Here is a 15,534-nt window from a genome sequence, read left to right on the forward strand (position 1 = left end):
TGGTGATGAAGCTTTTTATTTCTTAATAACAGAGTTCTGCTTGACTTGTAAGTTGTTGTCCTGCCACGTTCCCATTTTCCCTTATTGAAAGCACAGTGGGGGGGATTAGCACGACTATTTGTTGGGGCACCTGGGAAGTCATTTGTCAAGTGTAATGACTTTTCAGGCAAAAACGCATGGCTGATTGTAACCCCTGGCTTTGACTTAATTCCAGACGCAGAAAATTATTGTGTGTGTGTCTATGCGCAAGAGTAGTCAGCATTTTTGTCTAATTGAAATGGACAGGGTGGGCAGTCCTCAGCCTCTGCTGCCCATTAAAAGATTGTCCTGCAGCCCTTCGTGCACACACACTGCTGCAATTTACCCGAACGAGCTGGCTCGCTCTGCCGCACGTAATACGACTGACAGACGGAAGTGGTGCTCAGGAGTGATTGCTAGGCAGGAGATCAGGTACGTGGACCTCTCATCAGTATTCCTCACCCGTGGTGTTTTCAGAGTTTCTGTCTGGCATTTCAATTCAATTCAATTCAATTCAATTTTATTTATATAGCGCCAAATCACAACAAAAGTCGCCTCAAGGCGCTTTATATTGTACAGTAGATAGCACAATAATAAATACAGAGAAAAACCCAACAATCATATGACCCCCTATGAGCAAGCACTTTGGCGACAGTGGGAAGGAAAAACTCCCTTTTAACAGGAAGAAACCTCCGGCAGAACCAGGCTCAGGGAGGGGCGGCCATCTGCTGCGACCGGTTGGGGTGAAAGAAGGAAAACAGGATGAAAGACATGCTGTGGAAGAGAGACAGAGATTAATAACAGATATGATTCGATGCAGAGAGGTCTATTAGCACATAGTGAGTGAGAAAGGTGACTGGAAGGGAAAAACTCAATGCATCATGGGAATCCCCGGCAGCCTACGTCTATTGCAGCATAACTAAGGGAGGATTCAGGGTCACCTGGTCCAGCCCTAACTATATGCTTTAGCAAAAAGGAAAGTTTTAAGCTTCAAATGCTCAGAAGTGAAAAATGATTTTCTTTTAACATTGCATCACTTACATTCTGCTTTAATCATAGAATGGCTGTCCAGTGAAAGCCATGCATCTCCATTATGCCAGCTTTTAACATTAACTAGGAGAGTCTCATATCCAGCTTTGTGAAACTTTTTTTTTTTCTCATTTAATCGAATTATTTATTGATTTGTTTGGCTTGCAAAGTAGATCCAAAAAGAAATGTTCAGATTTTATCTCCTGTGCTGTTTTGCTCTGCAGCACTTCCTTCCCCATAAGAAAGGCCTGTGGTAATTTCCCTACAGCTGAAGATCATGTTTGCCCAACAGTCCAAAGAAATGCTGAAATTCTAAAAAAGACATTTTAAAAGTCGTGGCCGGCCTGCCTTTTGCTAATTATGAGCGTTAAAACCTGCAAAGCAAAACACTCTTTCCTTTTACTTTCTAAAACTCCCTGAAGGACCTCCTGACCCACTGCTGCTGCACAGAGCCTCCAAGTGCGACCGCAGCTACATCCGTGCTCAAAAACTGCCCAGTAACCGTTCGACAGTAACCACTTCTCGAAAGTTCATCCATGTAAAACCTCGAGCAAGCACGCTCTGTCAGATTTCTCTGCTTGATGAGCGCTGGAGCATTGCTCAGTGGTTAGCTGTTGCCAGGCTTGCAAAGGAGGCTATATTTGGAGTGACTGCAGACCTCGCTCATAAGTCAACAGCTCTTTTTGTGCATTGAGTTCATGTAATATTTCCTCCTTGTGCGTACATATGAGATGTATGCAAGGGGTGTGCGCTGTTCATTCAGTCTAAGCCTTAAGCTTTTTGCACTGAAACCAGAGAGTATATTATTCATTTGGTCATATGCAGTTTCCTATCTGCCAGATGTTATTATGAGTTAATGAAAAAATATACTCCGCAATAAGAATAAGAGATCAGCTAGTCGGCTTTTTATTGCGTGCAAATTATTTAGTCTCGCAATCACTTTTCCCACTTGAGCATAAGGAGTCAAGAGGATAAAATTTAAAAATAATTTAAACAGTCACTGACTACAGTAATATCTGCCAATCCAATCCACTGCGATTAATCCACTTTTCACCAAAGGCTGTTTGTAGAGTTTTACGGGGAAAGATTAAATATTCAGTCATTTTCTGATGCAAACCAGAAAACTTTTACAGCCACTGCTGTCAAGAACCACCAAGTTTTTACTGCCATCACTGCCACTCAGCTGTTCATGTAAAGTTCACTTTAAAATACAGATAAATGTATAGTTTAATGTCCCAGAGGGGAAGCTGGTTCTATGCAGGTTTTAAGTCTGTCTGAGTTTCTTTAACAGGAAAATGTGATTACATTATAAAAATATATCAATAAACATTTCAGTTGAGAATTTTTCATGCATACCAACCTAGATGAATTTCAGTAATACTGAACTTATTCATGCTACCCTATTAGGGAAAATTTAGTTGGTGTAGTGGAGCAGTGGTTAGCCTCACAGCAAGGAATTTCCTGGTTCAAACCTGGTAGTTTGGAGCTTCTCTGTGTGGAGTTTGTGCCTGTGCCAGTTTCCTCCCAAAACACTGTGACACTGGTGACCTGTCCTGGGTGTAGCGCACCTTTTCACTTTATGACAGCTGGGATAGGCTTGTCCCCACCCTTGCCTACAATCTAGATAAGTGGTAAAAAAAAAAAAAAAGAAAAAAGAAAAACACACAAAAAACCCCCAAACATCTCCACTGACCCCTTTAAAAAAAAAAAAAAAGTCTGAGGAAAAAAAATCCCTGATCATCTGGTATAAAACCTGATATCTAAACATGGACAATATAGGTGTAGAATTGAGCCTTTTGGAGCTGAACTATTTTTAACAATGAATGATACATCTTTATCTCTGTTTTCAAAGGGTGGTCCTAAATTGCTGGAATATCCCTTTAGCTGTAAATGCTGATCTAACAGGCCTCAGTTCATTTGAGATGACAGACATGCATCTGTGTTCAACAGATGAAAAATCCAAACAGGAAATGAGCTGTCTGGACACAAACTGCCCCGAGAAATTGGGTGACAGTTTACATACGTTTACTAAACATCATGCTGAGGGCAGTGCTACTCCACTGCCACCTAGTGGTAATTGCAAAGTACATTTCTAAAGAATTAGTTGCAAAAAATAAAGCCTGATGTAGCAAATATGATACAAATGTAAACATATGCAAATTAATTTTTTTTTAATTTCATTTGAAGGTTTAATAAACACTCCATTTAAAAAGAAAATAGATTTTTTCTGGCTGTTATTCCACAGTTCGGGGTTTAAAGGGTTAACAAAGTTTAAAAATTTGTACTTTCTAGACTGTTACTTTGCCAACAACAATATCAGCACACACTCAACAACTTGGTATGAGTAGATATTAAAAATTGGAGTTCCTCTCCAATTGTGCACATGTAAAACTGTCAGCTGAGCAAACAGAGTGAGTGAACTGTCCATGAAATCATCACCAGTATATTGTTTGATCTTTATTTACAGATTGAGGTGTAAAAAAAAAAAAAAAAAAAAAAAAAAAGGAAGAAGAAGAAAAAATGACAGTGGTACACAGGATCTCATACGATAATCAAATAACTGAAACAAGCATGGCTTTATGTTCGAATTACATACTTAATACCACTGAACAGTACAGGGAGGGACTTATAGGACATCCTAACAGAGGGAAAGGATCCAAAGAAAAACATCCTTGAACAGAGAAAAGACCTTGAGAGGCCCTTAAAGATTCAAGATGAATAAAACATAATAAATACAGTATAAAACTTCTACTTGATAGGTTTTCTTGTGATGTTAAGAAAAAGCCCCAAAACTCTTCACATTTAAATGTGGACCAAAAAAAAGAAAAGAGAAACATCAAGAATCCATGAAGTCTATTAAACAAAAAACAAATTTTAACCCAAAATGAAGAACACATATAGATGGGTTGCTTTTGATCATACCTAGACAAGAAGATTGATTAATGTTACAAACATTCATCACTTAAGAAGAAAGAAGGTTGTGAAAAACAAGCAGAAAGAGCCAAACATTTTCTCCATTAGCCAGTGGCTGCAGCCACCTAGTGGCTATAAGTAATGTCACAGTTGGGAGCACATTTCCCTGCTGCCACAGCTCTGCTAAATGTAATCTCCATTACAGACTAAAGCCAAGTTAAATCAAAGGGCCAGTTCAGTGTGATGGACCATTTTCTGTTAGTGTGCTGCTGCTGCTACTGCTGGAGAGACTGTTTACAGGAGGGTGGTTTGGGCAGACAACTTGTATTCCTGATCTGTCCCGTACAGTACAGTTGAAATGGGAGATTGAGGACTTTCTCACTCGCTGTCAAACTTAATGGAGTTGACTGAAGTGGAGATGGCTCCCCCGCGGTAGCTTCCTCTCTTCTTCTTTGTTTTTTCGTGGCGGAATGATTTGCCTTTTGTGAACCTGAGCACATCGTTAGCTTTCTGGCCCCAGTCTCCATTGGCTCCCATCTGAAATATAACATTATAAAGAGAGAAAACAAAAAAAAAAAGATTGTTTATCTGCCACCTCAACGACTATAATGCTCAGCAGTCCTGTAAGAATGATTATTACGATTAAATAATTCACCTTTGCATCAAACGAATTGTCTGCAAGGCGCGGGTCCACATTTACTTCGTCCTCTTTTATTCTACGGAAGGGTACGTTGGAAGACTGGAAACAAAAATGTTTTAGTCAGCTTATTTCAATTCACTTTAATTCAATTCTAGCTTTGTGCAAGGCTTACCTTCTTATTGACTTTAGGGAAAGTCTGTGGTGTGGTTGTGGCCTTCTTATTTTTTGGTGTTTTTAAATCTGTTTCTTCCTCTTCGCTTTCTGATGATTCCTCATCCTTTTTTCTTTTTCCATTAGTACCTGTAGCAGATGAAAAGGAGCTCATACTTAGTAAACACTACACTTCCATAAATATTAAACACTTAACGACCAACAGTTAAGTGATAGTTCCTTTTCCCATTTAATGACCAGATGGTTTTCATATTTCATGTTTGAGACTTACTGTTTTTTGGGGTGTTGGGTGCAGTGGCTGCTTTACGTGGCACTTCAGCCTCATCTGATGAACTCTCCTCAGAGCTGCTGTCGCTGGATGACGACTCTGCTGGCTTTGCTGCAACCTTCACTGATGCTGCCGCCGTCTTGGGAGTTGCTGCCTTGCCGTTGGCAACTGTAGGCTTAGTCACGGGGGTCTCTGTCTCTGAATCAGAGCTATCTGAGGAATCAGAGCTGCTCTCCTCAGCTTTTTTTGCCTTTTTGACTGCAGGCGCTGCCTTTGTTGTTCTCGCAGCTGCAGGGGCAGGCTTCTTGGCTGCAGCTGGAGCTTGTTTCTTAGCTGCCTCATCCTCTGAGTCTGAGCTGTCAGAGTCAGAGCTGCTTTCTTCTGCAGCAGCAGTCTTAGCTGCAGGAGTAGCGGGCTTTGAAGCGGGCGTAGCAGGCTTAGCTGCTGTTGCCTTGGTCTTAGCTGGCTCTTCATCATCCTCAGAAGAGGACTCTGAGCTACTCTCTTTTGGGGCAGGCTTTCCTGCAGGTTTAGCAGCCTTTCCTGCAGGTGTAGCAGGCTTTGAGGCTGGAGTAGCAGCTTTAGCTGCTGCAGGTTTAGCCTTGGCTGGCTGCTCTTCATCTTCAGAGGAGGAATCAGAGTCAGAGCTGCTCTCTGCTGCAGGAGTAGCCTTTGCTACTGGAGTAGCCTTCTTTGAAGCTGGCGCTGCAGGCTTAGCTGCTGTTGGCTTTGCAGGCTTAGCTGCTGTTGGCTTGGCCTTGGCCGGTTCTTCATCTTCTGATGATGAGTCTGAATCAGAGCTGCTTTCTGCTGCTGCAGCGGGCTTAGCTGCAGGGGTGGAACTCTTTGAAGCTGGCTTAGCTGCTGCTGGTTTAGTCTTAGCAGGCTCTTCTTCATCTTCAGACGAAGAGTCAGACTCTGAACTGCTCTCTGCTGCTGCAGGGGGCTTTGCTGCAGGCTTAGCTGCAGGCTTTGAAGTTGGTGTAGCCGTTTTAGCAGCAGGCTTGGCTTTCACCGGCTCTTCCTCATCCTCAGAGGAGTCCTCCGAATCAGAGCTGGTCTCTGCTGCCTTGGCTTGGGGCTTAGATGCTCCAGAAACTGTGGATGGGGTTGCAGTTTTTGTGGAAGGTTTTGCTGGGGCCTCATCTTCAGAGCTGCTATCTGAATCTGGAAAACAAGATCAATGCTGTCATGAAGGTTTGCAAACAATGTAGGGTTAATAACAGAAAATATATTAGGTCGTATTTAACAACTTCTGAAGCTCAAATACCCAAAATGTGCATCTCCTACCTGAGCTCGAGGACTCGTCTTTCTGAGCTGGAGTAGTCTTGGCAGGTGCAGCTTTAGCTGGGGGCTTCTTTGCTGCCTCCTCCTCCTCTGAACTGGAGTCCTCCTCTGAGGATTCGTCTTTAGCGGACTTAGCAAGAGCCGCTTTAGCAGGAGTCACTTTTGTTGCCGGTTTCTTCACCTCTTTAGCTGGAGAAGGTTTGACTGGGGCTGCTTTACCTGCAGGCTTCTTGGCCGTCTCCTCTTCTGAGCTGGAATCTAGAAAGATGAGAGACATTTACAAACATTCACTGTCACAAACTGATCATCATTTCAACATGGGAAATGAGCGAGTGACGTTTGTGATCCATACCAGAGCTCTCTGAGCTGGACTCCTGCTTCTTTGCAGCGGGTTTGGATGCTCCAGGTTTGGCTGCAGGCGACTTTACAGGGGCTGGTTTTGCTGTGCAAGTTAAAATGCTGTTAGACATCCAACAATAAACACCAAGAAGTCATGTGGGGAAAGAAAAAAAAAAAAGGAACCCACTTACCTGCCACCTTTTTGTCGTCATCACTGCTGTCATCACTGCTGTCTGAAGAGTCGCTGTCCTGGGCCTTGCTTGCTGCTGGTGCAGCAGGAGCTTTCTGGATTGAAGCAGGAGGTGGTACAGCACTGTATGCTCCTAGAAGGACAAATGTAGATTGTCAGCATTAAAAACAAATACTACAAATACAAATATTTTAATCACAGATCATTCCAGAGATGACCAAGTGAACAGCTTTCGGTATAATTCAGTCAGAGCAGAATGGTCTTATGATCCTGATATGGACAAAACTGGACTGTGGTAATTAATGTGAACTCAATCTTACTTGTATTTTCATATAGCTGTCGAACCTATGCACATCAGTAATAGGTTAAAAAGACTTGATTGGGATTCACTTCCCAGGTGCTGATGCAAGTGTGCCTCTCATCTTTCCAAACCAGACTTTTGTTATTGTGCAGCTTGTATAGTTGTAAGAAAGGATGAAAACACACCTGCTTTGGGTTTTTTGCTGGGAGGAGCCTCATCCTCTGATGAAGAGTCTTCACTGCTTGACTCAGTAGCAGCTTTATTTACTGGGGTTGGTTTGGCTGGAGCCGGTTTGACTGGAGCCTAACACAACACATGGAAATATGCTGTTAATATCTGATGCATGCATTTATCCGCTACACACCACACTTGGCTGAGTGTGAGACAATCAACAACACATAACAACATAAAGACAGAGCCAGAAGATCTTGTGTACCTTGGCTGGCTTCTCATCTTCAGAATCTGAGGAGCTGTCTTCGCTGCTGCTGCTCTCCTGCTTCTTTTGAGCTGCACCTTTGGCAGGAACACCTGCTTTGGGTGTTGTGACTGCACCAGCTTTAGGTTCTGTTATTCAGTAAATGCATACAGTAAATTAAGTTACCCAAGATTTTCCTAATCTTAACTTAGACAAATTACTCAATATAGACTTACTTTGTGCAGGAGCTTTGGCGGTTTGTTCTTCCTCAGAGTCAGACTCTTCACTGCTGGAGCTGCTGTCCTTTTTCCTTGTGCTACCTGCAGCAGCAGGAGGTTGTTTCACAGGTGCCTAAAAACAGACACTACATTTTAATAAAAGGATAACAGGCAAGGTAATGTCGCAATAACAGGCTATCATCAGAATGTCTGATTCTGATGCTTTGTTCTACCTTTGCAGCAGGCTTTGCAGCAGGCTTTGCAGCAGGCTTTGCAGGAGCTTTGTCCTCCTCAGAGTCACTAGAGTCTTCACTGCTGCTGGATGCAGCTTTAGTAGCTGCTGCTTTAGCAGGCCCCTTTTTGGCTGCTAAAATGTGGAATGAGGGAAAATGTAATATCACAGAGTTTCAGAATGCACAATACTAGCAGAATTCAGCCAACCCTTTCAGTTATCCATATCAAATATGAAGGTTATACCTGCAGGAGCTGCTTTAGTTTGTTTTGCACCAGCCTCTTCATCCTCACTGCTTGACTCTTCACTGCTGGAGCTCTCAGTGCTGGCTTTTGCCTTCTTGGCTGATGGACCAGTCCAGTTTGGAGGCGCCTTTCGTTTTTTGGCTTCGGGAGATCTAGTTAAAGGTTTTTAAATGTTTTTTTTAAAGTTTCAATGATATAGCCCATAATTATATTAACACACAGTATGCAACACCACCCACATTAAAAAAAAACAACAAAAAAAAAACCTTCAACGGGATAAAAAGCACTCCCTTTCCCAGAGTAGAAAGATATGCAAATAATAACGCTTTAGTCTTTAGCCTGCATGCCAAAGTGTCCTTGGGCAAAACTGAACACTGAGTTAGTGAGAGAGAGGGACTGGCTGCTCCACTCTGCATGGTAAACTATTCTTTGGCATGTTGAATAAAACGCTTATAAACGCTATATAAAAACCATTTAATTTCCCATTTGCCTAAACAAAAATCACTTCAAATTTGTAAAATAACATTTGGGTTGTATTATAACATTTTTCATATTGTATTAGATTTTTCTCTCATTATAATCCTCAAACTCAACGAGCGTTACTAGACCCTTGAACACTGGGAGAGCAGCAGTGAAATTTCTATTGTACCAATACAGGAACATACTTCTCGACACAGAAAGCCAGCTTGGTCATGTGTTTATATTTTTATGTCAAAAACCCCTCTCGAATGAAAAAATATTAATAAGCAACTCACTTCACCCAGAAGTTGTAGATATTGACGAGTCTCTCTTCATTCTGATCTTGCGGAGCCTGTAGAGAAACACATGAAGTAGTAAGTTAATAATTCCCTTGCAGCGCTTTGAATTTGTGACTAAAACTCCACAAATCATAATTTAAAAAAGTATAAACACGCTGTAGTATTTACACTTTAACACACTGCGACCGTTAATTAGCTCAATAGCAGGTTGCAGCTGATACACGTGCTAACTTCACCGGCTCGGTGACCTGTACGTATTTACCCCTCGTGCCGCCTGGACCTAACGTCTAGTACCCGGCGAGAGGACGTGTCTGTCACACACCGCCACACAGCGTAGGCTACTCACCACTTTAGTCTGTTTCAAGAACTCCTGAGCCGCCTTGGTGAACTTGTTCTCCACCAGAAACGAGTACACGCATTTGAAAAGATCACTCGGTACCGACTTCTCCGCCGCCATCTTCAACACGTTCTTCTGGAAAAGGAAGTGACGGAATCAGGCACTTGTGAGCAGGCGCTGGGTGTCGACGTATCGACGCTTCAGTAAAAAAAACAAACAAACAAAAAACATTTCTAGAGGTTTCCAAATGTCAGAAAAACTAAATAAAACATTATAATTTCACTGACTAATTGTGATTTTAAAAATCCTTTGAAAAACCTTAAAAATATTTCGGGTTGCTCTCACGTGACTAATTTCCTAAAACAATACGAGTAAAATATTTGGATATGCTAAATAAGATGCGAATTTTTATTATTGAAATGCACTCATTTACACATTTAACGCCACATTTAAAAAAAAATAAATGACTCTTATTTGTTATATTTAATAAGCTTTGTTGCCCACGAAGGCGCACGCTTTATGCGTCATCACTAAAGACCTTTCGTGCCCCTCGTGTCATAACATGTCGCCTTTCAACTGAGCAGTGTGGCAATGACAGCCCAGTTCTAGCTGAATTAAACGTGTGGCTCGGGTATTACTTTGCTGCAGCCATGCCTCGGTACGAGCTGGCCCTGATCCTGAAGCAGATGCAGCGGCCGGAGACGGCGGCAGTTCTGCGAAGGACGGTGGAGACGTTGATGGAGCGGGGCGCCTTGGTGAGAGACCTGGAGAACCTGGGAGAAAGACAGCTGCCCTACAGAATGACCAAACACAACCAGAGGCACAGCCGAGGGACTTACTTTCTGGTGGATTTCTACGCAGCTCCTAGCATGCTCGCTGGCTTACTGGATCACCTGCACCGTGATGTGGACGTTGTGAGGCCCACTGTGCTGAAGAAAGACGCCCAGGTCCCCAACAGTAACTGCTGCGGACCCCAGAAGTGATTAAATGTAAGGCTTAATGAATGGCGGAGGTGTTTAAAATCACTGGTACTCAGAGTGAAACAAAGTGCTGTTTTATCACCACATCTGTCTGTTACATGCGTGTATTTTTGGGCTGTAGTAAAATATGAAATACTCTACTTTATCGGCCACTTAACTCCATTAGAGAAATGGCAAACAGAAGCATAGTTGAGCAGTTTAATGTAGAGCTCCAATCGATGTCTAGAGTCAGAAAAATGATAAATCTGAAGAAAATCAACCATTACAGTTAGATTATTGCATTTGTGATTTCTCCTTTATTGTTCATGTACAGCCCAAGAAGGAGAGCAAGGAGAATGCTAGTTTTTACAGTAATGAAAGCTTATCAGCTGTTTCTTGAAGAAAATAGCTTATACACACACACACACACACACACACACACACACACACACACACACACAGACAGAGTGGACTGTGGAGGAGAATAAACCTCATGCATTTAATAAAGTGTTTTAGCACTGATGATGAATTGGACCTTTAAATAGCCCAGACAGAAAGGAATACCGCTGTTTATTTGAGGGGAAAAGTCACTTCTGTGATCCTGGATATCAGGGAACAAGCAGCCAAATACAACCTCTAGTAACTGATTAAAGCATTTTAAACACAAAAGGAAAAAAAACAAAAAACAGGGACTATATGTCTGTGAAGGTTCTCAGTCATCCATCTGGACTTCTTTAAGTTTTCTTGAAGATGTTTCACCCCTCATCTGAGAAGCTTCTTCAGTTCTAAGCGCAACTGGTGGAGAGTCTCAGATTTTAAGCCTTAAGGAGTGTCCCCAAGAGTGTCATGGATCCCCTAATGATCCTCTACTTAATCACACTAGCCAAGGTGTGAAAACGGGTGTAGGTCACAATCAGCCAAGGTTTCACCTTATCATGTGATTTCCTGAGGTCTAAAGGCCCAGGATGTGAGTGGGCTTTAAGGCGTCTGGGAAGGGATGAACCGCTGAGTCTTGTCCCGTTGAGGTGGCTCTTCTATGTTGTGCCATGCGTTTATGAAGTGGTTGTTTGGTTTCTCCAATGTAGAGGTCTGAGCATTCCTCGCTGCACTGTACAGCATACACCACATTGTTAAGTTTCTGTTTGGTAGTTTTGTCTTTGGGATGAACCAGTTTTTGTCTGAGTGCGTGGCTGGTCTGAAGTGCACTGGGATGTCATGCTTGGAGAAGACTCTCCTGAGTTTCCCTGATAAACCTGCTACATAAGGGATGACAGTATTGTTCCGTTTGGCCTTCTGATTCTCCCTAGTTGGTGTCTGACCTTCTTTTCTGTGGATCATTGCTGCACAGGGACAATAATTAAAAAACAAACTCCCCCATGTGGTTACAACAGATGGTTAAGTCCATTTGGTTGGACTCTGTACCTAAACCAGCTCCACCCTCAGCCTCCTCGCTTGCTCATACCAGAAAGGAATATGATATAGTGTGATAATGTATTAAACAAATTAACCAAATTCATTAAACCAGTTGTTTGCTTTATAGCTTGAGTGACTGCAAACTAACTTATTGTGAAAATGGGGCAGGAGTGTAAAAATGTGAATCAATATTCCTAGAATATTTCAGTTGTGTGTTTGTGGACATGACCATCACACATGAAGTAGCCATGATTATCCTCTAAATAAATGATCAGTTCATTAGTCACCATCCCTGTAATATGTCAGTGTATTACTTCAATGCAAGTTCATACATTCGGTTCGTATAAGATTTGTTTGCACAAACACAGTTTCTGTATTTATTTCTTTTGCTTGCTGATTTGTAAGGGAGGATGTTACTCCATGGAGCATCATTTTGCATGTCTGCAACAACAGCAGATCCACATGAGATCCACCAAACAAACATAGATGTGTATTAAGCTCTTATAAGAGGTCCTGCCCTGAGTTTGTGCTGTCCTCCTCATCTACCCCCTACACTTACAGACACAGCCCTGTCATCTCTTGCCTTGCCTGCAGGTGTCATTGTTGAAGCAATTTAATCAGGATTTAAATGATTGATTCTTTCCAGAAAAGTATTAAAGTAAAAATATTGAGCTCCCTCATGTCTCTTGAAAATAGATAATCACCCCCCTTCTCCTCCCTCCATCTGTTTGTCTGAAATGGATCTAACTAGACGTGCACACATACACAATGATATTATAATAACTTCACTACATATATTCCAACAGAAATATGTGTGATGGGACAATAATGCCTGATAATTACAGTTGACTGATAAATCCTTCAGCCTCTCTAATAAGTGTCTGTATTCTTTCACCATGACGTGATTAATTAAACTGTTAGTTAAAATGCTATAATCAACAGGAACTGGGAGTAGGGATTTTACCGTTAAGTCTGAACTGACCTTTTAATGCAGTCGTTATGGTGCTCTAATTTAACCACAATACAATGTGTCAGTATATGTGTTGATTGACAGTGGTGGTTACTTATCAGAGGCCTGTGTTGTTTTATTTCAGAATGCTTTTGTTTAAACTGTAGAGAACAAAAGACACTATTGTTTGCGTTCTCTGATACATTTAGGAGGAAATAAGTACACTTCCCGTGCTGATTGGCTCTTAGGTGTCATTAAAGGTGATCACTTCTCTTCAGTTAACAGAGGGGAAAAATTGCTCCTGTGACAACACTTTAATATTGACTAAGGCTGTAACTCAGATAATTCCATTAAAAAACTTCCCCAGGAGAGATTATTTTCTCCGATGTTTCATTTAATCCATGTAAGAAGAGGTGTTTCTCCCACATTTGTGATTTAAAAAGAGACCTGCATTAGAAACATATCTACGATCACATGTGTGAATAAAAAGAACGACAATATTAAACCCATGCAGCTTCCAGTTATTAAAAAAAAGACTTAAAAATATCTTTTAAAATAAGACAGAGAAAAGCCACGGGGCGGAGCTGTTACAGAGACATTCAGGTGGTGTGAACAAAAACATGTTTCGAGCGTTCAAAACAGCAGTGCTTGTTCCTGTAGTAACCACAAAGGCCTTTACTGGGAAAAACTGTCCTTCATCAAAACCGTTGATCAACAAGTGCAAACAGGAAGAAAAGTGAACTTTCTAGGTGCTCCCATCCACCGCAGTTTGCTTAACACAGCAACACATCTACAATAAAGCTATAGAAATTACAATAAAATTATATTTATGCAACTGAACTGTTAACTTAGTCTCATACAATGTTTAAATAAGACAGCCTAATGGAGGTTGACGACAGCCATCCTTTCTGTCACACTGATGCCAACAGTAAGCAGGGGTGAGTCTAAAGGGGGGGCATGGGGTGTACTACTACTACTCCTATTTATTTCAAGGCTTTCGTAACATTATTTTGCAGATTGAAATTATTTAAAGTCTACTAATTACCTTATATTAATATTTTAAAATATAAAGCAAAATTATGATTGTGTGTGTGTGTAGGGCAGTAACAAACATTCCTGTGCCAATAAAACTTGAACCAATTACCCAGTGCTGTTTGGCTGACCCCTGAATTATTTTAACATTAATTATTTACATCCATGCTATCAGAACATCTGTGTTCCGCAGCAGGAAACGTCGCATCAAATAACAGGCCAAACCTCAGTTCAGAGAATCCCGATTAGCTTGCTTTTCTTCATTGCAGCCATCACACGCTTTTTTACAGACACACACTCACTGCTACACTACCACACTTAAACACACACACCAAATCTACCTCATCCAGGAGATGCAATACTGTCAGAACACCTTCCAAGAAGATACATAAGTGGATAAGTGAAAGAAAATGGTTGGATAGATGGACGAATTACTGCATTTGTTAATCTTGTTTTGATTTTAACATTGTTAACAGAAGTTTAAAATCGGACTTTAATGGCACGCAAATACACTTACAAAGGTTTAGTTCTTTTGACAAACATTGCATGCTGCTAAACTGTCAAAAGACCTGCCTTTTTTCTCTTTTGAATATCTCTGATTGCTCAAGACTAAAGTATTTCTTAGTATTTCTCAATGAAATACTACTGATGTTAAAAGGAAAAACTAACTGACTTGTTGATTGAGAAACAGACAGTAAAACAGAAATCTCATGGAAAAAAACCTTCACCGCAGGCTCAAATGAGTGAACTTGAACTGCACTAACAGAAGCCACAGGAATAGAAATCTATACAAGATCACATGTAACTTATAAAGAATTCCATCAGCAGCTTTTCTTGATCAGTGTCAATATTTCTGAACATGTACAAAAAGTATAACACGTGGTGGACTTCCTGACATTGTTTGACCACGCAGTAGACAAACACAAAGTTTGTCTTTTATGGGGGAAAGAGCTAAAAATCTTATTAATGGAAAAAATGCTGCATCACTGGTAGATTCTTAAAATTCAAATGTCGATATTGTTATTATGCTCCGTATTCTCTCACCACACATTTTTAAGTGTGTCGTTTATCTCAGGTTCATGCTGACTGAGCTGTAACTTTTAGCCCTACATAATGTTTGTTCTCTGTCTTTCACAGGTTCCATCAGCTCACATGCAGAAGATGAATCATGTGACACTTTCTTCTTTCACCTATTTCATTAGCTGCATGCATTGACTTGGGTGTAATATCATATGTCATAATAAAATACTTTTTTCTATCCATTTTGCACTTTTCCCTTTTTTGTCAAGCATTTGAGACACTGCTTCACATGATGGTTAGTCATGGGATGGAAATTTCAGTTCTTCTTTCTTTAACCATTGTAGGTGTGGTTTATACAGTTTAACTTTTTTTTTGTTAAAGCCATTAAAACTCGATCAACTGTCTCTGGGGAAAAAGCTGCTTGTTGTTGCTTCTGTGTTTTCTCTGGACTTTCTCGGTTCCTTGTTGAGCAGTATTTGTTGCCTAAATCTCACTTACAGCATAAGTACACACTCATGGTATTTATTTTGTGTTGTGTAAGACAACATTGAATTGACTGGGTTATTACCAACACAGCCAGCCAACTTAACTAATGTCTTTATTTATATATAATATAGAACTGTGCAAAAGTCTTGAGCCACCCCTCATTTCTTTACACTTTGCACAGAAAATAGATTTCATATTTGTAGTGATTTATTCTAACAAGCTTGAAAGGTCAGTGTGTCAAATAAACAGCTTTATTGTTTAAACCACAGGCTGATCTCTGTCAGGCAAGCTTTCTTGTAATTTCTTTAACCCCT

The 15,534-nt window shown here is 41.0% G+C and overlaps 2 protein-coding genes across 2 annotated transcripts; one reads left to right on the forward strand and one right to left on the reverse strand.

The window, feature by feature from the left end:
• Positions 1 to 3,604: 3,604 nt before the first annotated feature.
• On the reverse strand, positions 3,605 to 9,528 carry nolc1 (nucleolar and coiled-body phosphoprotein 1). The gene is made up of 14 exons (XM_003441162.5): positions 9,371 to 9,528; positions 9,022 to 9,077; positions 8,267 to 8,418; positions 8,023 to 8,156; positions 7,808 to 7,922; positions 7,593 to 7,720; positions 7,342 to 7,459; positions 6,857 to 6,988; positions 6,679 to 6,768; positions 6,330 to 6,584; positions 5,043 to 6,206; positions 4,773 to 4,900; positions 4,616 to 4,699; positions 3,605 to 4,497 (listed from the first exon to the last, which is right to left on the reverse strand). Exons 1-14 carry the CDS (start codon positions 9,479 to 9,481, stop codon positions 4,339 to 4,341), a joined length of 2,826 nt encoding a protein of 941 aa, XP_003441210.1. The 5' UTR covers positions 9,482 to 9,528; the 3' UTR covers positions 3,605 to 4,338.
• Positions 9,529 to 9,877: 349 nt separating this feature from the next.
• On the forward strand, positions 9,878 to 14,976 carry mrps6 (mitochondrial ribosomal protein S6). The gene is made up of 2 exons (XM_003441011.5): positions 9,878 to 10,350; positions 14,852 to 14,976. The coding sequence occupies exon 1, from the start codon at positions 10,012 to 10,014 to the stop codon at positions 10,342 to 10,344; it is 333 nt and encodes a 110-aa protein (XP_003441059.1). The 5' UTR covers positions 9,878 to 10,011; the 3' UTR covers positions 10,345 to 10,350; positions 14,852 to 14,976.
• The last annotated feature ends 558 nt before the right edge of the window (positions 14,977 to 15,534 follow it).

The sequence above is a fragment of the Oreochromis niloticus genome, linkage group LG13, assembly GCF_001858045.2.
Source record: "Oreochromis niloticus isolate F11D_XX linkage group LG13, O_niloticus_UMD_NMBU, whole genome shotgun sequence".
NCBI lineage: Eukaryota > Metazoa > Chordata > Actinopteri > Cichliformes > Cichlidae > Oreochromis > Oreochromis niloticus.